The 23,884-nt window shown below is 39.0% G+C and overlaps 1 protein-coding gene across 1 annotated transcript in view; it reads right to left on the bottom strand.

Annotated features, from left to right (window-relative positions):
• The window catches only part of OXCT1 (3-oxoacid CoA-transferase 1), an 85,066-nt gene that overhangs the window by 45,905 nt on the left and 15,277 nt on the right, over window positions 1–23,884 (bottom strand). The window contains exons 4-7 of the mRNA XM_049794359.1: window positions 21,196–21,331; window positions 17,799–17,948; window positions 15,954–16,060; window positions 11,293–11,353 (exon numbers count right to left, since the gene is read on the bottom strand). Coding sequence (XP_049650316.1) covers window positions 11,293–11,353; window positions 15,954–16,060; window positions 17,799–17,948; window positions 21,196–21,331 — 454 coding nt within the window. The remainder of the gene's footprint in view (window positions 1–11,292; window positions 11,354–15,953; window positions 16,061–17,798; window positions 17,949–21,195; window positions 21,332–23,884) is intronic.

Raw genomic sequence — 23,884 nt, 5'->3', positions numbered from 1 at the left:
AAAATCGCAGATTTAATTGCATCACCCAAGAAAGAATTCTTTGTATTTCTAGGCTATGCAAGTCCAACTAAGCCACCCTCAAATGCAAGGAATACCTCTAACTAAGGATCAGACCAGAGCATGCTAAGCAGGAGACGTATAGGAAGGTAATCAGGGTAAAACAATGTATTAGCAGCTATTTTGTAACAAATTATGTTGCTGGTTCTCTCTGGTAAGAAAAAGAAACCCCACAGGTATTTCAATAAAGGCAATGAAAAGACACATCATGTCAAAATGGCACTTTATGTGCACATATGTATCAAGTATTAGTTATCCTCCTTATTTCAGATGTTCGTTATAGACAGTAGTTCACAAAGACTTCTGAAAACTACTTTACATGCTACCCCTTTCTTTCTCAATGAGGGATCAGTATGGTCTATTTCACCTTCAAAATCATAGCAGATATCCTAAATCCCCAAAGTATTCAAGATCAATAAACTTTTCAGCAGTATTAAGGAAGGAGATAGTCAGAGTATTTTTCAAGGAAAGGATTGGAAGAAAGAAAACAACTGATGGCAGTAAGTCATGCTGTTTAGACACTTTCAACAGATTAATCAGAAACCACAGAAATGTGGGTATCAAGAAATTGCAAGTAACAAATTTTAAGAAAAATAAAACCTTTCTGACACTTAATCATTATCCTTCCTAAAAGCTGCGTAAAAAGGAGAACACTAGACATGCATGGAAATAAAAAACAAGAATAAAGTGCCTCACAGAACCAAAAATATTATTTGATGCTAAAGCTGACAGAAACATGTTAAATCAGTCCTTCACACCATAAAAATGAAAGTTTTTGCTTATCACAGTCTAATGAGAAAATTCTGATTTCTTTCCCTCTAGAAATGGTGAAAAATTGTCTTTAGCAGATCTGGCATTCAAAGTCATAATAAGTATGACCTCTAATCTCCTGATCATACCAAGTATTCTATTCTGTCTCTGTATTTATTAATCAGGCAGAATAACTACTGAAGCACATCAAGCCAATACCAATTGGCTTAAAATTCCCAACAGAACTCTTACGCAATGTATTTAAATTGTTTTTTATAGAAACTGGTTTTTTTGGGTTTTTAACCCTGCCCTTGCCAGCCCCTTCAAAATAGAAATACAGTAATGATAGGTTTCTTTGCTGTATGTGATTTGTCTGAATTGTTGAAAGAAAAATTCAGCACTCTCAGAAACCTTCACATTCATTTAGCAATTTTCATTCTTCTTGTGTCTGAAAGTCTAGACAATGTCTTGAAGTGGGTGGCTGGGTGGCCAACTTCATATAACTCATTTGGTTCTCTGCTTTCCCATAAGCCTCCTGGCACACATCTAAATTGGATACATTTGGTTAGTGGATGTTAACGTTGATAGAATTTGATGGAATCCATCACAAACAGCAATTCATTTCTACTTGTATGATGGCTCAAGTTAGTCCCTTAAATCTGGAGTTTGTTAAAATCCCAGATTAGTTCTATTTTTGAATGAATGAAGCACATCTACCATCACATTTCTGTAAAATTTAAGACCAAAACCATGTAAAAATAGCTTTCCTCAATGCATGAACAGGAGAAACTGAGTGTATATATAGCTCAGGAAAATCAAGTGATAGTCTACTTTGGTGTGCATGGGGGGACAGGAGTCTCTTCTAATAGCTGGTGGCAAACGCAAACAAACACAAAGCATATAACCTCTCCTAAATATTTGCCTTACAGGAGGTGACCAAATAGAACAGCATCAAGAATGTGCTGCTGCCCAAGACAGGAAGCCTGTTACTCAGCTGGCTTCATCCCAAGATGTTACAAAAGCCACAAGTCTTTCCAAAATACAGAATTAAAAAACAAAAAAAAAAAAAAACAAAAAAAAAAAAAAAAAAACCAAAAAAACAAAAAAACCATCACAACAGCACAAATCAACAGAAACAAAGGTCCATAAGAACATGTCTAATTCACTTGAAGGAACAAGGGAGACCCATGAGACATCAGTCTAACTTCCATCAGCCTGGAATTCAAATAGACAAAAATTTTGGCATAAAAATGCAAGTGTCTATTTTGAAGGTACTGTGGGGGAAAAATGGTACCCGAAGCTATTTTTATTGAGAAATTTAGTTTACTTAAAAACCTAATTATTAGATGCGTTTGTACCTTCATTTGCAGCTCTTGATGCTCAGATCAAGAAATTCAGCACTTTGAGAGCCTGGGGGGCACAAGTGCTCCCTAGCACATTGTTTACACATGCAATTGACTACATACCTTCCCTGGTTTGATCAGGAATGTATTCCAGCTCTCCTCTTTGCTTTTGCCTGCTTTTTTCAACAAGAAGCAAAAAACTGATATAATACGCAATATGACTTACTCCAAAAGTTAAAAAAAAAAAGAAATGTGCCTGGTTTTCTATAATAAAAAAACCCAAAACACCTGTTTTATCATGAAATTGTTTTAAGATTTGTTTAGCTATCGTTTTCTCCAGCTTAATCACAAGTGGCAAACTAAGGAACTTAGTATCTAATTCACAGGAATATCAATAGGAGCACACTCCCACACACTGGACTTCATGAGAGCAGGTTTTCTATAAAGCAATTTAACACAGCTTTGGAAAAAAAATGGAAGAGTGACAACTTTCAAATAAACACCAGGAAACCGTCTGGGAGACAGAAATAGAAAACTACTCTGTGGTCCTCATCCATTCTTTTACCATCTTCTGCAGCCTGAAAAACCAGCATGATTTGAAGTCAAGACAGTCTTGGTATCTCAATTCTTTACTTCTTTTTAAATCCTCACTTTCTTCACTGAATAATTCTATTCCATAGCATTTGCAGGGAAGGATGTGCAAGAGAAGACTAAAATCTGAGCTACTGATTCAAAAGATTACTCCAAAATTCTCACTGCAGCAATAGTTACAAGGCTGCAGGTTTTCAAATCTCAATGTTTTGACCACCTGAAAAAATGCATTTGTTTCATGTCAGTAGGCAATTACTCACTTTGTGAACTTTTTGTAAGATTTTCAGTCTGAATGTCAAATTTTTCTCATTTTGTGCTAGAAATCTCCATCAGAGATGTTAATAGCACAGGAAACAAATTATTGCTTTAAGACACATAAATAAAAGTATGTATACATATAAATTCCTTGAATCGTAGCTAAAACTCTCTCTGCACCACCTTTTCAGTAATACAATCATGTATGTTTTAAAATGCAAAGACTGATAAAGCATTGATTGATTGAATAACAGATCTTACACACAAAGCAGGGCATAAGAACTATTAATGTATTGTACATATAAGTACATACAACAAAAAGTTAAAACTAGAGTGTTTTAAATCCTGTTAATTTTTAAATTCTTATGATACAGGACATGAGTACTATTAATGGAGTATACTTTAAATGCACAGTATGCCAGGCTTTCTACAAATTGTTATGAAAAAAACTAAATTTAGCTTTAGGAGCAAACAGAGGCTTTCCAACAGTTTCCCCAGCACACTGACTTCCTGGCAATCTGCAGTATCTACTGATCAACCATGGACTTGCTTTAGCTTGTTCTTTCTGAATGTCATATTTGTTCTTAACATATGTGACAAGGATAAAAGCCTTTTTTTCATTGAACATTATATTCACATCTGCATTGAACTTCTGAAGCTGAATGCTAAGAAAGCTCATGATACTCATTCAAGAAAGTATCAATTTAGAAAGGAATAAAACATAAGAGACAGACAAAAGAAAAACAAATTCAAGTCTTCCAGCACAATGTTGTGTGTAGGTAAAACTATCTGAACGGCTGTCAGCAACAATTTGATGTGCTATGTATTTTAACCACTTAACATTCACTACTCCAGCAATGAAGTGCCAAATCTGAACCCACATAATTAGAGGTTATATACAAAAGAAAAGAAACCATAGGAAAAAAAAAAAAAACCAACAAACAAAACCACATAGCTAAATTAACTATTAAAGAAGTTTATTCCCCTGAAAATCAGAAGCACATTAACTAAATGTAAAAAGAACTACCCTACGAACTCCCTTCTAGCCCAGTCTATTCCAGTGCTTCTCAAATCATCATTAAGATGGTCCACACAACAGCTGTAAAAATGTTTTGGGTTTCTGTTCTTTTAATAAACACAGGCGCACACAGAAGCAAGGAATCAAATACAATGAAGGGAAATAAAAACAACAAAAGAGCATTCAAGTGTGGAGGTAGGCTTCTTTTTGGCAAACTAAAATTCCTGTGGCAATGGTGTGCAAACATTTCTAGGAGCTGCTTTTCCAAATCAGTACTAGTAGTGCCTGCATTTCAATTCCAATCCCTCTCTGACTTGCTCTTTAACCTTCATGACTGGTGCCATAATAGCCACCAAACTGCTTTTTAACATTGCTGAATGCAGAAGCAGAAAAGGTATTAAACACTTCAGCCTTCTTTGTACTCTGCACTGGTAATTCTACTCTCTTCATTGAGCAGTGAAATATCGACATCCTTGGTCTCGCAGTCCACTATGTATGTACTGTTAGAAAGACTTCTTGCTACTTTCAAGTCTTCTTTATTTTCTACTGGGCTGGAGATTTCTGAGTTTGCTCCTATGTGCTTAAGCTTTTTTGTTTGTTTGGATTTCATAATGCTTAGCCTCAGACATCTGACCTTGGTCTCATTATCTGTCATTTTTCTTTTCTGCATTTGAGATTGCAATGATTGTGATCAAGGTCAAATTCCTACTGCTCTTCCAATGCTTTCTCCATGCTGGAAAAGTTTATTCTCAGGCTCTTAACACAGTCTTTCCCTAACTTCATTTCTTCTTAGCTGTACCTCCCAGAAGCCTTCATCTACTAAGTCTCTGAGTTCACAAAATCAGTCTTCCTAAGAGACATTCCTGATTTGCCATTTTCCCTTCTATGCTTTCTAAGGATCATGAGCTTGCATTTCATAGTTTCTCTCCAACAAGTGTTCACTCAAATCTTTCAACTAAGGTTCCTTTGGGAAAGGATATTGTAATGTCTATACTCCATAATTGGGTTATCTAAATTCAGATCTACAAGCATCCCTAATTCAGGATTTAGCCAAAACCTAGGCATGTAAATCCATTCATGCAGTCAAAAAACCTGACTAACCACTTAGATGTTTAAGATGCAATGACTTCCATACTTATACTAATAATATATATTTTTATATGTAACATATATATTTTGCATATATCTTACTAATTTATTATGGCAACTTAGAATTCTGCTGTCACTTGTGCCAAAAGCTGCTGGTAAGGTGGTAGGACTAAGCAGCTCAGTGTCCAACCTGTGCCAAATGGGATTCTCAGACAAAACATTCCCCCACTGCAGATCCCTGGGACGCCCCCTCAGCAACCAACTCCTGAGTGCACACAGAGTCATCACTGAGCAATTAAAAAATACTGAGAAAGGCCATAGCAACACAACAGCTCAGTGGTTACAGCATTTGCAGAGAGGGACTTCAATTCTGTATCCTTCTTGGCTTCAAATCCTGACCCGTGGTTTCCCAGAAACACAACCTAATGCAAAGTCTGTGCCCATCCCAAATCCAGAACCGCTTCCTGTACCAGGGTTCAGTTTTGAGTTCCACGGCTAGAGCATCCAGGTAAGGAAAAATATTCTTTTAGATTATTTTTCCACTTTAAAATAGTACTTACAGTCTTTTTACAGTAAACTACAACTGTGCAAAAACCTTGAAGAATTCCTCAAAACAGAGCTATGCATCTGAGGAAAGTTTTGCCGTTGTTCAAGCACTTGGAGGAATAGACAGACACCAAAAGAAAAAAAAAAAAAGGTTCATTTTCCAGTTTCCTCAATAAAACACAATGTCATGATTTAGCACAGATAACAGGATACAAATAGCTTATTTCAGTCTGCTTCTGTCCCTTAGTGCAGTGCAGTTCATTGTACCTGAGATAATGCTGCTCACTGACGTGGCTGTGTTGTTACTAGGCAACCAGAGATAAAATGCAGGGTTTAATGATTTTTATTTAATGCATTTTTATGAGAAAGTACACTCTCTTTTTTCTTCCTCTGATATTATTTGAGGTGAAAATGCTGTTTACACAGGGAGATATATTTAGCCATCCTCTGCAATCTGAACAAGAAAATTATTCAAACTGGATATTCAAACAGCCAGTCAATAAATATTTCTAAACATATGGACTATTACCACTATCAAACACTTACAACATGGCAGTGGCTGAGATCTCAAACCACTTCACCTGGGACAAGTATTCAGCAGGTCTCACAGCAGAGAACAATGGCAAGAAAACAGACAACAGCTTAGGGACCTTTCGGGCTGTTATGGATGTTTATGTACTCCTCCAAGGCAGAGATCAAGAGCCCAAGCCTGTATCACACTTCACATCTCCCATGCTGTCATGACGCCCACACCTGGCAATGCCATACCATGCTTTTTCCTGTGGCTTTGGGTTGCCTCATTTCTCTCCAAAAAAGAGGTGTCATCACCAAAAGCTGTCCCTCCCACGGGGGCTCTGCTCACAAGAGCCCCTACAGGAAGATGCACGTCTTAAGAAGCATCCTAATATCACAGTCCTTGACCTAGAAGTCTACGCACACATCCAGGAGGCCTACCTATAACTCTGAGCTGCTACACATTTCATTTCCCGTCATGCAATTCAGGGGGTCTCTGGAGGGGCCTGACAGCAGTGCCACCTGCTGAATTTAGCAGACGTGTCCTTCATTCAACAGAGAGCGTTGGAAACGTTACCACATATATAAGACCACACAAGTCCTCAGGTTTCTTCACATGCCAAGTCCTTCCTCTGCACCTTTACAAGGGCTGGTGGCTCATATATAACTTGTGACTGCTGAGCTCCTTTTAGATCAGTTGATTTCCCGACTCTCCCATCTTTGCAATAGGAGCAGGAAAGTGTTTATAGATCTGAAAGTCAATTCAAAGCCTCAGGCTAAGTGCATTGCACAAGGGCTCAGGTCCAAACAAAAGCTACAGCTCTGACTGCATAGTTAACTCCTCCAAGTTCTGCAAGATTAAGTGAGAAGCAGAATAAACAGAGAACTTCTTTTTAAATGCAACACTGTAGAAGAACTAAAAAACAAATAAACTCCTGCATCATTTTGCTTTCACATATAGATAAAGCCAAACTAACTAATGCTGCCAATACTGGATTATTTAACGTTTTTCTCTGCAAAGGTTACCTTCCAAATAACAGGAATCACACAATTCAGTTGAAAACTTCTTTTTGACTCTTAATTCTGGTCACCTTTAAATTAAAGTAGAAATTCCACTGGACTCAGCACCGTTGGATCTTTACAGACAGTTATCTCTGCCTCAGCATGTATCCTTATTATCATGAATGTTAGCAGGTTCTACTTCCTATCACTTAAATAAACAAAAGAAATGCATGTAATGGTCCAAAATGGTCAGTAAACGTCTCTTGCATTTCATTAGAAGTTTACAATCAATGTATTTCTGATCCCAAAAAGGGTACTGAACAGCTACTTCTGACCACTCACCTAGTCAAAATAAACCCGACTGAGGGTCAGACACTTTATTCTGAAATTTGTTTTAGGGGAATTTTAAAATTAAATAACTCACTGCTGTGTGCCACAGACATAACTGGTAATGGTACAGCCTGACTTCCTCCTCCTTCAGAAGCCTCTCTATGCACAGCCAGCCTCGCACCTCACAACATGGGAGAGTTTTTAAGCAAGCAATAGCTATCAGTTTGTGGGTTTGGAAGGTGGGGTTTTTGTCTCTACTCTTATCTGCCACATCTGCAAATGCCAAGTTCTCCCACCTCTGAATCGTTACAAAAATTTAGTGTCTGTTGGTACTTCAGCTAAGAGAGTGTAAAATACCACACTGACTTAAACTAGACAACAGCAGTTTTAATACATTAAAGAAAAAAGTGCCTTTTTCTGTGTGTGCGTATCAGGAGATTCCACAGCTCCTTGGGCTAAATTGGAAGGACAGGTTAACAAATACAATTGATTCCCAGTGCACCTCCCGCTTTCACCAAGTTCACAGATAGTTTGAGATTGGATTTCCAGTAGTTTATATTTCCCTTGGTATGGATCTTATTATGCAAGTGCCATTCCATATTTTTATCAATGATCAGAAAGTAAAACTAATTTGGAGAAAGATGGGTGACATCATAAATCCTAAGAAGGAAGCAGCAGTACCAGACACAACAGGTAAACTGGGTCTATTCAAATACAACATGTTTCATAACAAAACACAAGGTTAAGATATCTGTGACTAAGAAACACCTGCCATACTTACAGAATGCATGTTGGAAAACACTGATTACACTTTTCCTAAAGTACGCTGGAAACAGATCAACAAGGTGTAAGCAACTAACACTGTTGGGGCCCCTGTATAATGATTGGCAAAGAGTACAGGTATGCAAACAAGAAAGCAGCAGGACCAAAGGGTAACTCTACTTTTCAGGTGACATTAGTGGCGGCAGTGTTACAATGCTGAAGACACTCCAGTTGGTCACGTTTGTAAAGTTTCAGAAAAAAACAAAGCAAGAAGGAGATACACATAAAAAGGATAGGAGAGCTGAAGAAAATGTTTTACAGTTAGAATTATTAAGCCCTCAATCTGTTCACCATATCAACAGCACTGAGAAGTCACTCTGGGAAGGAAATGCCAGCTTCAGGGAGGTTTTTAATCTAGCAGAAGAGAGTAAAACCACTGGACTGAACCTAAAGCCAAACTAATTACAGTAAAAAAGACATATTTATACCAGTGAGGGTGATTAACCACTGGAACAAGCACAAACAGAAGGATGGGTTTTCCATCTCTTGTTTTGTTTGCATCAAGGCAGGATAACTTTCTGATTAAACCTGTCTTCCAAAATTCAAGTTGTTCTCTGATTGAATGTACTCACTGAGCTTAATAGTGACATAAGTGAATGGCCTAGCACCCATCCTTCTAACATAAAGTTTAACAAATGAAGTTCTGTCCCTGAAACAGATTGCTTCTAAAGGACTCAATAAAACTAGATGTATGCAAATAAGCAGAAAAGGGAAATAAATAACCCATCAGCACAGCTACGAGGAACAACAACTCTTTTTCTGTGTATTTATAGCATGCATTTTAAAGGAAAAATTTCAGAAACTCAAAAATCAGAAACATAGCGGGCTATGCCTCTAATTTTTGCTAGTTACCTGCCTCAGCTTGGTTCTTCATGCTAGATAAGCAGATGTTGGCAGCATAAGTCTGTCTGCGTAACAGCTATAAAGCTCCACGTTCAAAATCGGGATGGGAGCACCAGACAGAGAACCCACAATCCTGCAAATCTCAATTAATCACTGCATGACTTGAAGACAAGTCTGACCTGTAGCTAGTTTGATGGAAAGAAGCAGGGATGCCTTCCAATCTCTACTTCTAGGACTGTCTGCTTAAATTAAGTTAAATGGTCAGTGGGTGAAAAACAGAAACAGAGCTGGGAACAGATACCAGAATTCAGAAATCCCGGCTGCCCAGAGAATATCCAAATTACTACCCTACACAAACTTTTTTCTTTTCTCTGTAAGTGGAGTTGAGAATTTCACCCTTCAGCCTTGAACAACATTAACTAAAGAGTCAGACAAAACTCTTTTCAGTTGCCTCAGTTACCTAATGATTAGCTCTAGACAGATGCAGGCTGACAATGCTCAGTACTGAGTATGTACTAGATGCCATATTGAGATATCTCATTCTGGTTCCCTGGGTTTGAACTCTTAAATCCAAACACAACATTCTGAATTCCACTTTGGAAGAAAGACACTTAAAAATTAAGCCAATGAGGCATTGCATTTGGCTCAAAATATCTATTTGTCCTAAATCTCTGGTTATGCCTCTTCACCCATTAATTTGTCCATAAAATACTAGAGTTGTAAAGTAATATTTATGTGCCATGTTGCAAAAAGCTTGTCAGTTTTTAAATGATATTGAAAATGCAACAAGACTCACGGTGGACACAGTTCACAGCAGAGCTACTAAAGACTGTTAAGTGGAATTATAGGAAGAAGGATGTCACATAATTGCTGCTCACTGACAAGAAAATTCTACCCTATCACACATGGAGAGACGAGCAGAAAGAGAGAATGAGATGGGATGTAGGTGGAAGGCTTTGATCTACTTAAATTCTCTAAAAGCCAGACTGAACAAAGTATGAAGGACAAGTGACTAGAAGGAAAGGTAATCAGGAAAGATTCTTTATTTAATTTTTATATGGAAAAATATTTTAAACCTTTTTTGAAAATCAACTGTGGAAATTCATATACTGTTGCTGAATTGTCATTGTAAGTCATGTGACAAATTCTATGCTGTTTTTTGCCATAGTTCTGTAAAACACAAAGAAATAACTCAAGTTCCCAAATGTATTCTCCAGAGATGTTTATATAACAAATATATTTTCCAGGTAAGATTTTACCAAAATAAAAAACCAAACAGAAAACCCAACCCCAAACAAAAAAACAAACCAAAACAAAACCCCTGAAGAAACACAAGCCTCTTCCACTTAGAATTTACTAGAAATAGCCTGGAAGAGTTTGTCTTGATCTTATTGTCAAACCATATTTAGCTTTTATTAGGCATATAAAACACTTACCAGAGAGTCACGTAAAAGCTAACAGAGAAGTCTATCTTTTAGATATTTCTATGGCTTAGCCACTCTCCAGTCACCAACATATTTCCAGTGTAGGCTGCTCCATGGTTTTAAACTTATTGTTTTAGACAGCAAGGAAAAAGGACAAAAAGATTGGAAGAAACTTCTAGATCATCTACTCCATCCTCTTTCTCAAGGCATAACCAAATGTCTGTATCTCATTCTGGACTAATATTTACATAATTTATTAAATTTTAGAGACTACAACTGTGCTAGCTCCGTGATTTGCCCATTCTGTGTTGTTATGTACTTATCCTTATTATCAGGCAGTTTTGCATAAGGTCTTCTGTGAATCTTCTCAAGCACAGCCTAAGTCTACTGTTTCTTTTTTCATCCAGGTATTATTTTATTTAACAAATGTGAAGGCTGTTTTCCTTTCAAAGGCTGATCACAGTGAACATGAAGTCCTGGCCAGGATCAACTGAGCTGTAATAAACTGAGGAACCACAGTGAACTAAGCACTAAAACACAGCACAGTGTTAGGAGTGGGCAATCCAAGGAGACAGGTTAGACCACTGTCCCTGGCATGAAATCCCCCAATGAGTCAAGAAAAGAAGAACTCTGTCCCCAGAATACTGTGCAAAACAAAGGGGTTTGTTGACTGCAGGGGTATAGGGCTTACTATGTTTCAATTCCCTACCTCTACCACAGTTGTCTTGGCAGCTTTGCACATAGGTTGGTTGAAGTTTCTTGCAGTTTTCCTGTGAAAGAAAAGGAATAAATATTAAAAGTTGTAATAGTAAGAGAGGAGATTTTTCAGAGATAAGCTACTATAAGGATCTCTGTAATATAAACATCACAAAACTTTTCTCCAAATAGCTACAGGACTAATAAAAAAAAAAATAGGAGGGAGGAAAAAGTATTATGAGATTGTGTAAAATGCATATGAAATCAAATCCTATTTTGCTACATTAGAAAATACTTATTACAGCTCTTTTGACTTTTAATCACCACATTGTTTAATTGAAATTGGGCATGCTACTGATACCTTCGCTCATTAGATCCAACAGCAGCAGTAAGCTGGGCTTTGTACAATGCACCTTCCCATTATTTCACTGCATTTCACTGTACAAAGAATGAAATTAATCTCCACAGGGGGGCCAGCACAGGGCCTAACAACCTCTCAAGTCCCACATATGCCTTCAGAATTCAGACTAGGACTTGGGATAGCACTTTGCACAGTAGTAAATTTAATCCAATTCTCTTGATTGAAAAAGCTGTGCCAGTTTTGGCGCTCACTGCAAGACTCTGGCATTCATCCTAAGTATTCCAGTAACAAGGAAAAAGAACCTTCAGGGAATAAAAGTAACACATGACATGTATAACCATGCTGGGATCTGCACTGAGATCCTAATAAGCACAATGAAAAACAAGTGACTTGTGTCAGCCCCTCTCTGTATTTTTCAGAAAACAAACAAAACTGTGTGGCCTAATACTTAAGAAAAATTATGTATATTTTAGCAGGGTTCCACTGATTGCTGCTCAGCATTTTTCTCTTTTAAAAAGTAGGATTCTTGAAAATTTTTCATCAAAATGCATGAACTTGGGTCCAAAACCTCCTTTCTCCCCGTTCCATTTCCACAGAAGCATTTTTTTTTCTGACCATCCTTGTTTCCCAGTGCCTGCTCCTCCTTTCTTCAGCCTTTTGTGCGATGACCATGCCTAGTGCTATAGTCATGCTGAACTTTGGGATGCTGCTGCCACCGCGTGGCTTTGGGGGAGGTAGAGCATTGAAATGTCTAAATCCTGAGACTAACGTGCAGGTTGAACAAGATCTCTAGTGCAGAGAACTACAGAATCAAAGCTATACCCAAAAACATCTATCTTGGAGAAATCTTGTTTTATTTGCAATACACAGCAGCTGTGAAGTCTCTAACAGAGGCTACAGAAGGGACAATATCTTTTGTCTGCAGGTCTCCTCTGTGGCTGTGTAAATACAAAAGGATGTAAGAAGCGGAAACCATTAAAAAAAAATAAAATATTTGAATTTCTATTCTTCTCTTAGTGCATGAATACAATACTAGCTAGTAGTAATCTAGTGAAAAGTACCCTCAACTAAGCAGAGTAGAAAATGAGAAGAAAAATAGTTACAAAATCTGAATTAATATAGCAGGGGAATGGATACAGATTGGGGAAGGCAGATGCGGAAACAAAGAATTCAGTATTTCATCCCAAGTGACTACTTTTCCGAGCCAAAGACCTTCTCAAGATCATAGTGGCTGGTCTGCCAGTAAAAGAAACTGATATAAAATTATTTTTACATAAGAGAAAAAGTTACAAGAAAACATTTCAATGTCAAATTAAGAAGACTTAATGGGCTTGATTCAGACCCTATTTATAAAAGCTTAGGCAATTTAGAATGTTCTTGGATAAGTAAAGTTGTTTCTTTCACAAGAAAAAAATCAAAGGCCTTATTTCTAAAGAACACATCATCCAGAAGAAGAAAAAACAGAAACACTATACTTATTTTCCAACACAGAATAATGTTCAGGTTTTTGGAGTATGCAATCCAGAAACTAGCTAGCCAAGTATGCCTTTTTATTTTAAGATAGCTTTCTGGACATCTAGAGTCAGCAATGACTACAAAGTCCATTGTTCCAGCAATGGATTCCTAAGCTGACCCAAAGGCATAACAACAGCTGTTCTCCCAAAGGCGAAAGATAGCAAACTAGTTCATAGCAGACTAAATCAATGCACTACATCCACTACGTACCTAATGGTGTGGAGATGAAGGGACACCTCAGATGTGAGATGAATTTATGTATTGCAGAACCACTTGAAGCATGAAAAGATGACCTGACATGACTGTCTGTGACAGCAGGAGCCCTGACTCCAGTTATCCCTTCAACATCTCTGCTTCTTTGTCCAGAGTGTACTTTCATCAGCACCAAACCACACCTCCAACTGTAAAGTGGAAGTATATTGTGCTAGAACAGCTCCAAAGCAGAATGGTTCCAGATGAAAAGGGAGGGGAGCCAAAGGAGGTAGAATATCCGCAATAGCCATGGCACTCCCTGCTGTTGTCCCTCACAAGCAAAGCTCCAAAGGAGCTTAAGACATGGAGACACTCTGTTGCACTAAGTAGAACTAGTACCAGCATCAGACTAACAAGGCAAAATGCCTATATACGCATCCTTTCAGCTGGCACAGGAACAAGGTGGGATTATTTCATTATGTTTGAGGGAGTCTTGGATTATTTGCCTTGATAACGGTGCACTATACCTAAGAATTATTGTCTACTGGTCCAGACACAGCATGCTGTAGGGAACAAAAGAGCTAGGGGACACAAAGTATCATGTAGAAAACTCTGTTAAAAAACTTGCTTTCTAAAGGAGCTGGTGCCATTTTGGATCCCCAAGAAAACTATAGCTTCATGTATGAGACTAGACAAAAAACCCTCATGCTGGCCTGTGGTCCAAATAAGTCTATCTAAAGTACACCCTTTAGATTTAAAAAAGCTCTTAGCTTAAGGGTGATTAACAGTTTGGCAGACACTCCATGCCTATTGGCTCCACAGATACCAGAGTCATGGGAAACACTTTATAAATAGTACCACACTGCTATGAAAGTGGTGGCAGGTGTGAGCAAACACAAAGCCTATGTCTATATAGGCATACCTCAGCAAACGTAAGTCATATAATAAAAAAAGCATGGAAGGGTCCCACTGGCAGTGAATACATACTCAGCATGTAGCACAATGTCAAAAGTACATTTTCCTTTTCGTCCTGTAGATAACAGAACTATTGCTGTTATATCCTGATCTATTACAATTTCCTCCTCTGCTGTCTCCTGCAGGCTATGAGATGGGCCCATGTGTTTCTCTGTTGTAGGCCATGAGGTAACCTGTGTCTCATCCAAAACCAGAATGGGTCACTGCTTATTATGAGAAAATTCTTTGAAGCTAGCAATACTCTACATGGAATAAGACACTGGATGATGATGTTTCCATCTTTGCTTAGTTACACTTAAAAGGAGTCAAGATTTTTAAGTCTCCACTCTAGATGGAAGTAGTATCTGGTATCAACTGTATTGTGTGAATGTAGGAGATACATGAAGACTTCCGAAAGGAACAGGAGGGAGAGGGAAAGTTGTAAAGAGAGACCATAAGACATAAAGGAAGAGGGGGGAAAAGCGAGAATGCAGCCAGGCTGTTTCTGTGGAGACTGAAAGAATTTTTCAGAGAAAAGTAAGCATCAGTAGACAGATATGGGGTAAAAGCACAGACAGCAGAGGCTCAAGATGAAGCAAAGACAAGGTCAAGGAGGAAGACTGTTTCCTGCATTCCATGTCTCAGAGCCTAAGGAAAGCAGTTTAGCAGCCATCAAATCCATGTGCACACACACAATTAAGTTCAGTTTTCAATCCAAAACCATCATGTTTTGCCAGTGGGCAAGCCAGGATATCAAGAGTTGGGTAAAATAAAAAATTATTTCTTAATTTTCAAGTATTTCAATTTAATATTATTATTATAAGATATATAGATAAAAGTTTATGTGAATTCATGCATGTATATACATATATACACAAAGAAAAGCATTACTTTATTGGTATTATTTTATCTGCATATTTTTCAGTTGCTTTTTCAACTCTTGTGTTTGTTTTAATACATACAAAGACAGACTGCACCATTCAGCATCTTGTAGTAAACTGCAACTGACTGCCATAACAGTTACCTTTTCATCTGATAGCCATAAAACAAACAAATAAAAACCAGATGTTAAACATAAGCAAACCTCTCCTGCTTCAGTTCAGGACAAACCTGAGCACAAATACAGCAACTCAAATAAATGATGTTATCACTAGTGCAACACCCAAACTTATTACTACAAAAAATGTTTAAATTCATATGATGCCTCCCCCTGCACCACTATCAAATCAACTTTAAACATACTTTTCTGGGGACAGAACCAAGTTTTCCCATCGCTGATTGGCCAGGAGACTGACTCAGCTTCCTTCTCTTCTGACATAGACAAACCTGCACTCCTTGGGTCAGCCTTCAATTACGCAAGGAAAAAGACCCAAACTAACATGAATATTGAAATGAACAGAGTGTCACTACATTTCTCCAGAGTCATAATGACATCGGTCTGCTATGTCTCATTTTTAACTACCAATGTTTTATTTCACAGCTATGTTTGAAAACTCAAAAGTCATTAGAAAAAGCAATTATATTTTGGGTTTTGTAGCTGTATAACTTGACAGTAGGGAAAGGCAATATGAAAGAAAGTGGCATCAGTAAAACATTATTTTGCCATCACACGGGAGATCATTAAAGAATCTTTTCCCGTAAACAAGTCATACCTGAAAATGATGTTTCCTGCACGATCAGCCTTCCATGCCTTCACTAGAGCAAAATCTCCAGTAATTGACTTCTCCAGAATAAAGTGACGGCCATCAAACTCTCGCACCTACAGAGAAAAGTACACGACTGAGATGTACATTTCTTCAAACAGACCTCCCATGTAGTATTTATTTTATGGGGTTAATTTTACAGACTATTATATTTAAACTTCTTTTTGTACTACATAAAGTTTTATCTGAAAAACTAGCTCAAATGTGTAATAAGGGAGAAGCAGATAAAGGCTGTAAACCCCAGTTTTATCATAGTGTCTCTGTTTCATGAAAGAGAACAAGAATCAGATCCATATTCCTGCTGCTCCATCTACTGGATTTAGACATGCTTTCTCCCGCACATCTACCAGCTAACGAAAAACTGAAGTGCTAAAGCAGAACTGTTGAAAAAGATCATAATCACTGCCCACCACCAGAAACCCAAATATAAAACAAAGTCAATTTGAGACAGACTACTCAAATCACGTCATCTGACAGGCTGAATTTCATTTGGTTTTCTCTGCATTTATGATCATATTTGTAATGATACGTGCCTGAAGCCAGAATATGTAACTGACAAACAGTTAGTATTTTAATCCCATACAGAAACATGAAACAGCATTTCTCTTAACAATGTAGAATGTTAGAGTATACAGAAATACTAATTGAGAGCTATTTAAAATTGCTGAGAGGGGGAGGAATTATGACAGAAGCGTATCAGAAGTCAGTTTTTCAGTCCTGTAAAAGGAGATCTGAGCTTTTATAAAATGACACTTGCATTCAAAATGGATTTGGAGAACGGATTTGATCAAATCATGCTAGTCATGTTATTAGCCACCCAAAAGACTGAGGAGAGCAAGGAAAACTTTTCCACAACTGTTAGAAGTAGAAGAAAAATGTTATCAAAATCATAAGTTATCTAATAAACAAAACTTTCCTTCAAATGGTAAACATAATAATGACATATTCAGTAAGAAAATTAAGGAAAAAGAAGACTAAGTAAATTATTAGATACTGAAAATAACCATGTATGAAATACCTGAAAACCAGGGGCAGGGGGGGTGGGCAGAATTACCTTTACCCCAGAGACATTCTTGAGGTAGAATTTAATGCTGTTTGGAGCCTAATTGGAACATACAGCATTAGCCCCATCTGTTTCTTCAAGTACAGTAATGGCACTGAGAAATCCCTTCCCTTCTCCAAATTCTACATCCAATTTCAATATGAAGCCCTTGTTTCTCACTTGGAAGCCACAGTCTTTTTATTTCTTTGCAATTCCAAACACTCAGCTTAAATTGCATTTCAACTGTTGGCAAATGCGTTTCCTGAAAGCGTCAACTGAGCTCCTCCCTGCTTAACAGGAAAAAGTCCCATCTCTTCTAATGCTAAAGCTTCAAGTACAGCTGCAGGGCTACTTACTCCATACCACAGTATTTAAGGAGTACCTGCCCCACTAATAGGAGGTTGTTCTCAGTCTGTACTCTGCACTGCAGTGGCCTGATCCAAGATTTTGCCGGAATAACCTGGTCAGACAACTGTCAAGTGAAGAGTAACTCAGCAAGGTAGGTTTTCACTTGGACCAGTTCTTGATGCTAAGTCACCCTAAAGCTGTAAAAACTTTTCTAACACATTACAGAGGACAGAAGTAAGCAGTGGGAGGAAAACTAATGTGTCTGGTACCACAGACATCCTGTTAACCCAACATACCAAGGTTAAACTTGGCCAAGAGGTGCTTAAGCTACTGTTTATCTTGGAAATATGTAGAAATTCAGTTTTCAAAGCAGAAGACTTCCTAGTAACAAATTGGCATCTTACCTCTCTTGGCTGGCTGGCAATGGCAATGGTGCCATCTGTGTTGTATTTGATAGGTGCACCCCCTTCCTGCACCAGCGTCCCATAGCCAGTACTGGTGTAAAATGCTGGGATTCCTGCTCCTCCTGCTCTAATACGTTCAGCGAGCGTACCCTATGGGAAAATATATTTAAGAACTAGTCATTTGCGAACAACAAATCAAACTTTGATGAATGGCTTGCATGAACTTATTTTTATATCCTGTTACTTGGAGTTTTTTCTTCTGAACTTAGCAGACCATTATGTCTATTTCTTCCTCCCTTTTTAGCTCACTTTTGTGGGATTGGTACTGGATATGGCAAGAAATGGTTCACACATGGCCATAAATAGCTCAAGACCACGCCATCACACAACTCCCTCTCAACACGCAAGCCTCAGCACTTTGCTGTGCCTCTTCTCCTTCAGCTTGTTTCCCAATCCATTACTCTGAGCAGAGTACAAAGTTCTTTTTCTCTTTCCCACCTGGCTACATATGCTCAGTTTTTCTTTTGTAACAGTCCTACATATTTAATTTTCATTCTCCAACATCTTAAGAAAAACTTCATACCTCACTCCAAGTTGAAACAGCCATGCACAGCAGATTGAGAAAGGAATCTGGGTTGCTCATGCTAAGAATACCAACAAGCTGACAGAACAGCATTTCTACTCTATTTGACCACCCCATCTGCACTCTGCTCTATGTCCAGCTGTACCACAGATATTAACAGCCCAAATTCCTCATCAGCCTCAACTACAGACTTACGGCCAAAGTCTGCCTGCTTTTCACTAGTGTCCTTTCCAAATTTTTTTGATATTTTTCTGGGTTCAAAGCAAGACAAGACTGTCATGGTCAATTGTCTAGCTTAAAGGCCTCCAAGACATAGGTTGCATTTTCCCCAGTTATCCTGCAAGAAACACAACGACTTCTGGTAGGTTTACAAAATGGTGTCAAGAGGCAGATGTGAACTATGCAATGATACAAAGTCCTGTGTTCCAAGCAGTCTTAGCATTTCAATATCTCACCATGACCTCTCCCTTACTGTGGAACAAGTACACAACAGTCCTCCATTTTGCCTAAAGTCATACCAAACTTGAAGAACATTTTCCAAAAGCTTGTTTTATCGTGACACAAATATTTCAAATCCCCGTATCTCCTAGCAAGTCATTAATTCACCTTATTGTTTACCATTGCACACCGTAGACCCAGTATTTTCATGACGGATCTACATAGCTTGTCTGTGCAGTCCACAAACCTAATCACATGTCTAAGGAGTTCAAGGTCTTCTGGATGAAAGCATTGAACTTTAAGTACAAAGAAGGAAAAAAAATAATTGTGAGATTTGTGACTTTTGAAACATGAGAAGTGACAAGTACCTGGTTATTTCCATGTCAGCTAACTGGGTATAAAAGGAGCTTTTCTGCCCATCTTTGGGATTCTAAGAGATATTCCCAAGAAATGGAGCCCGAGACTCTCTTCTCCATAAAAACTTGACTGTTGCTTTTCCCAGAGACTCACATCAATAGCTGTTTAAAGCCCAAAGTTTGTGTGTCACCTTTAGAAGTGCAACACACTAACATGCTGTAGGCTTTAAAGTTAGAGTACTAATTACACAAAACTAAATCTCAATATAAAGCGACTGATGCTCATGATTTTAGGACCTCATTGCATTCTAGCCATTTGGGTAGCTTGGCAGTGCTAAAATAATTAAAAATATGGTGCTAAAAAGTAAAGTTGTAAGTATTGGCTCATAACACTATGCAGAGAGTAATTTAGTTAAGATTTAATGAACAAGCCCTGAAGAGTTGTCTCACAATGAACTGAAATCTCCTAATTTGATTCCTACCCACTAGATGGCAGACAATGCACAGGCAACATCCCCAGAAGCACAAGAACTGCCACCAATATGGGAATTCAGCAACTCCCTTACTTTTTCCTCTTATATGGGCCACAGTAGTTAGCATACTTCGTGTGTTTTTCTACAGTCTGGGAGGAACTACCAAAAATCAAACATTGTACAATAGAATATACATATGTGCGTGTGTGTATATATATATATATACACACACACTTGAATGTAATGTAACAAGCCATAAATGGAATTCACACAATATGACCAGTCGCAGTCTACAGCCCATGATCCTAAAATGGTGTACTGGGTTTGTGTGGCAAGGTTTTGGTAGCGGGTGGCTACAGGGATGGCTTCTGTAAGAAGTTGCTAGAAGCTTCCCCTGTGTCCAACAGAGCCAATGACAGCTGGCTCCAAGACAGACCCGCCGCTGGCCAAGGCTGAGCACATCAGTGATGGGGGTAGCGCCTCTGGGAGAACGTATTTCAGAAGGGGGCAAAAACCCCCTGCACAACAGCAGCAGCAGTCAGACGAGAAAGAAGTGAGAATATGTGAGAGAAACAAGCCTGCAGACCCCAAGGCCAGTGAAAAAGGAGGGGGAGGAGGTGTTCCAGGTGCCAGAGCAGAGATTCCCCTGCAGCCTGTGGGGAAGACCATGGTGAGGCAGGCTGTCCCCCTGCAGCCCGTGGAGGTCCACGGTGGAGCAGATATCCACCTGCAAGTCCAGGGAGGACCCCACGCCAGAGCAGGTGGGTGCCTGAAGGAGGCTGTGACCCCATGGGAAGCCCACACTGGAGAAGGCTCCTGACAGGACCTGTGGCCCTGTGGAGAGAGAAGCCCACACTTGGAGCAGGTTTTCTGGCAGGACTTGTGACCCCGCAGGGGACCCAAGCTGGAGCAGTCTGTGCTTGAAGGACTGCAGCCCATGGAAGGGACCCACACTGGAGCAGTTTGTGAAGAACTGCAGCCCGTGGGAAGGACCCACGTTGGAGAAGTTTGTGAAGGACTGTCTCTTGTGGGAGGGACCCCACACTGGAGCAGGGGAAGAGTTTGAGGAGTCCTGCCCCTGAGGAGGAAGGAGCAGCAGAGACAAGGTGTGACGAACTGACCCTAACTCCCATTCCCTGTCCCCCTGCGCCACTGGCAGGGAGAAGGCAGAGAATTTGGGAGTGAAGCTGTGCCTGGAAAGGAGGGAGGGGTGGAGGGAAGGTGGTTTTTTTAAGATTTGGGTTTATTTCTCATTATCCTACTCTGATATGATTGGTAATAAATTAAACTAATTGCCCCGAGTTGAGTCTGTTTCACCCGTGACAGTAATTGGTAACTGATCTCCCTGTCCTTATCTCAACCCAAGAGCCTTTCATTATATTTTCTCTCCCCTGTCCAGCTGAGGAGGGGAATGATAGAGCGGCTTTGGTGGGCACCTGGCATCCAGCCAGGGTCAACCCACCACAGAAGGCAAGTGCCATCTGTCTTTACCGCACGTCTGCACACAGGCAAAGGACTGCAAAATAATTTTATAATTATTACCTTACCTGAGGTGTAAGCTCAACTTCAAGCTCACCAGATAAATACTGGCGTTCAAATTCAGCGTTCTCTCCAACATATGATGACACCATGCGTTTTATCTGCTTAGTCTGAAGCAGAAGACCAAGTCCAAAATTGTCAACACTGTAGAGAAAGACAGACAATACCCAACATTTATAACAGTTTTGTTGTATTTAAAGCACTTGATAAACTTTAATGACTTAACAAGCTAGAACAAAGTTATCTTTAGATGTAAGGAATTGGAGACAAAAATAAAATCCTAGCTTTTACAGGGGAAAACATCAAAGCTACAATTAAAATTTAGGAGTCCAGTGCTCAGACCTTACCTCTTCCAAGGCACTGTTTACATTCAGAACTTCCTTTTAAAGACATTTCACATGTAACAGCTACAAATACCAGCTTTGTAGTGTTATTTTACATATCTGCTCCTTTAAAAAGCCTTACAAATTAATAAAAAATCACACACGGCATAACCTGGCTTTGAGTGAACAAAGACTTATTTTTGTTTAAACTCTTGCTCCCCAGGAAAAGGCAAGTGATTGCTTAGCAGCTCAAGGAGAAAGGCACAGTCACATTTATAGTGCTAGTTTGTATATAAGGTAAGAGAATATTTGTATTTAAATTTTCTTATTACAGGGAATAATTAAATTTCTTATTAAGAAATTGCTTACTCCAGCAAAAGATATTAACACTGCATTCAAGATTTTCTCATCTGTGTCATATTATCAGCTTAAACTGAATGCCAAAGATAACATACAATGTAACACACATTTTTCTTGTGACAGTGCTTCTAATTCTGATATCCTAAAGACATTACTCTCTATTAGTCTTTAGTATTTTTGTGATGTTTCTCCACCTATACTGTGTAGTGATGGGACCAGAACATATTTCAAGAGTTCCTGTGACCAAGGGGCTCTGTAAAAAAAGCTGTTTCAACTTGAAAAAACATGAGGTTAAAAACTAAAAATAGAAATAAACAGAGTTGATATTACAAAGGCATGTTTCTTTCACATTTCCAACACATTATGCAGGATGTTGGCAGACTGATACATGTGTCCAAAGCTCCTCTGTCTCTACAACATATGAGTGGAGAACTCAGACCTTCCACTCTCACTATGGGAAAGATGCCATGATCCAGAAGCACCTCACAAAAAGTGATGTGTATCTGCCACTAGTTGTGTCAATTCAGTATGACTTAATTATTCACACAATGGTGTGATGTCATGGTTTAACCCCAGCCAGCCCCATGCAGCTGCTCACTCACTCCTCCCCACCCCCCACCCCGAGATGGGAGAGAAAATCAGGAAAAGAAGTAAAACTAGTGGGTTGAGATAAGAATGGTTTAATAGAACAGAAAAGAAGAAACTAATAATGATAACACTAACAAAATGACAACAGTAGTAATAAAAGGATTGGAACGTACAAATGATGCGCAGTGCAATTGCTCACCACTTGCCGATCGACACCCAGCTAGTCCCCAAGTGGCGATTCCCCACCCCCCCTCCCCCCAGTTCCTATACTAGACGGGACGTCCCATGGTATGGAATACACCGCTGGCCAGTTTGGGTCAGCTGCCCTGGCTGTGTCATGTCCCAGCTTCTTGTGCCCCTCCAGCTTTCTTGCTGGCTGGGCATGAGATGCTGAAAAATCCTTGACTTTAGACTAAACACTACTGGGCAACAACTGAAAACATCAGTGTGTTATCAACATTCTTCTCATACTGACCTCAAAACACAGCACTGTACCAGCTACTAGGAAGACAATTAACTCTATCCCAGCTGAAACCAGGACACTTAAGATTTCAGGACAGGAAATAATGAAAAATATTAAAAGAATCCTTTAAGAAACCAAATCCAGTATCCAGCATTCATAATTAGCATGCACATGTGCTTACAATATATGCATCCTATTAAAAACACCACTCCTGAAGAAAAGCTCCAAAAAGGTTGTCTGTATTTTCTAATTCTATTAATTGCTTTAATGAAATATATCCCTTTCCTATATAAATCTCACCCTTTTGGTATTCTTACTCCACCATGTCTACAACACTGCTTCCTTCTTTAGGTACTGCAATGAACGGTCTTTCCACCAATGACTGGATGGAAAAAGTAATGCATCTGACTACTTTCCCTCTATCAGCAAGTATATCCCCTAACCCTGACGTTATAACCTATGGTGATGGGGAAAAAAAGAATGTAAAGAAGACGTGTAAGTACTGTAAAACAAATCTATACTCCCCATACAAAAAACATTATCTTACTCAAAAAAGGGAAAAAAACCCAACTTAAAAATCAAGAAATGATACTCATTGAGCTCACAGGTATTTGTTTTGCACATTAAATCAGTGTAGATCAGAGTAAAGAACCCACTGAGCAACAGTCAAACCTCACTTAATGTACGTTAATACTCCACCACTTCAGAATCCATGTCAGACATGCCAGGTGCGACCTCCTGGCACCCTTTCAGAAGGCCAGATTCAAAAGGGTTACTATTATACGGTATTTATTTTCAAACATAAAAGTGGTAATGATGAACCCTCTTTTACAATAGCACCTCTATCCTCTTGCTTGCCAGCACCAATGTCCCATAGCATGTGCTACAGTGCTGCATGTGAAGGGAGAGGGGCTGAGCAGAGCAGTACCAGCACCAGCTCTTCGCCTCCTACCACAATACTCA

Source organism: Accipiter gentilis, chromosome Z (genome assembly GCF_929443795.1).
Source record: "Accipiter gentilis chromosome Z, bAccGen1.1, whole genome shotgun sequence".
NCBI classification, from domain to species: Eukaryota; Metazoa; Chordata; class Aves; order Accipitriformes; family Accipitridae; genus Astur; species Astur gentilis.
The sequence above is the reverse complement of the archived record's forward strand: the minus strand, read 5'-3'. Positions and strand labels throughout refer to the sequence as shown.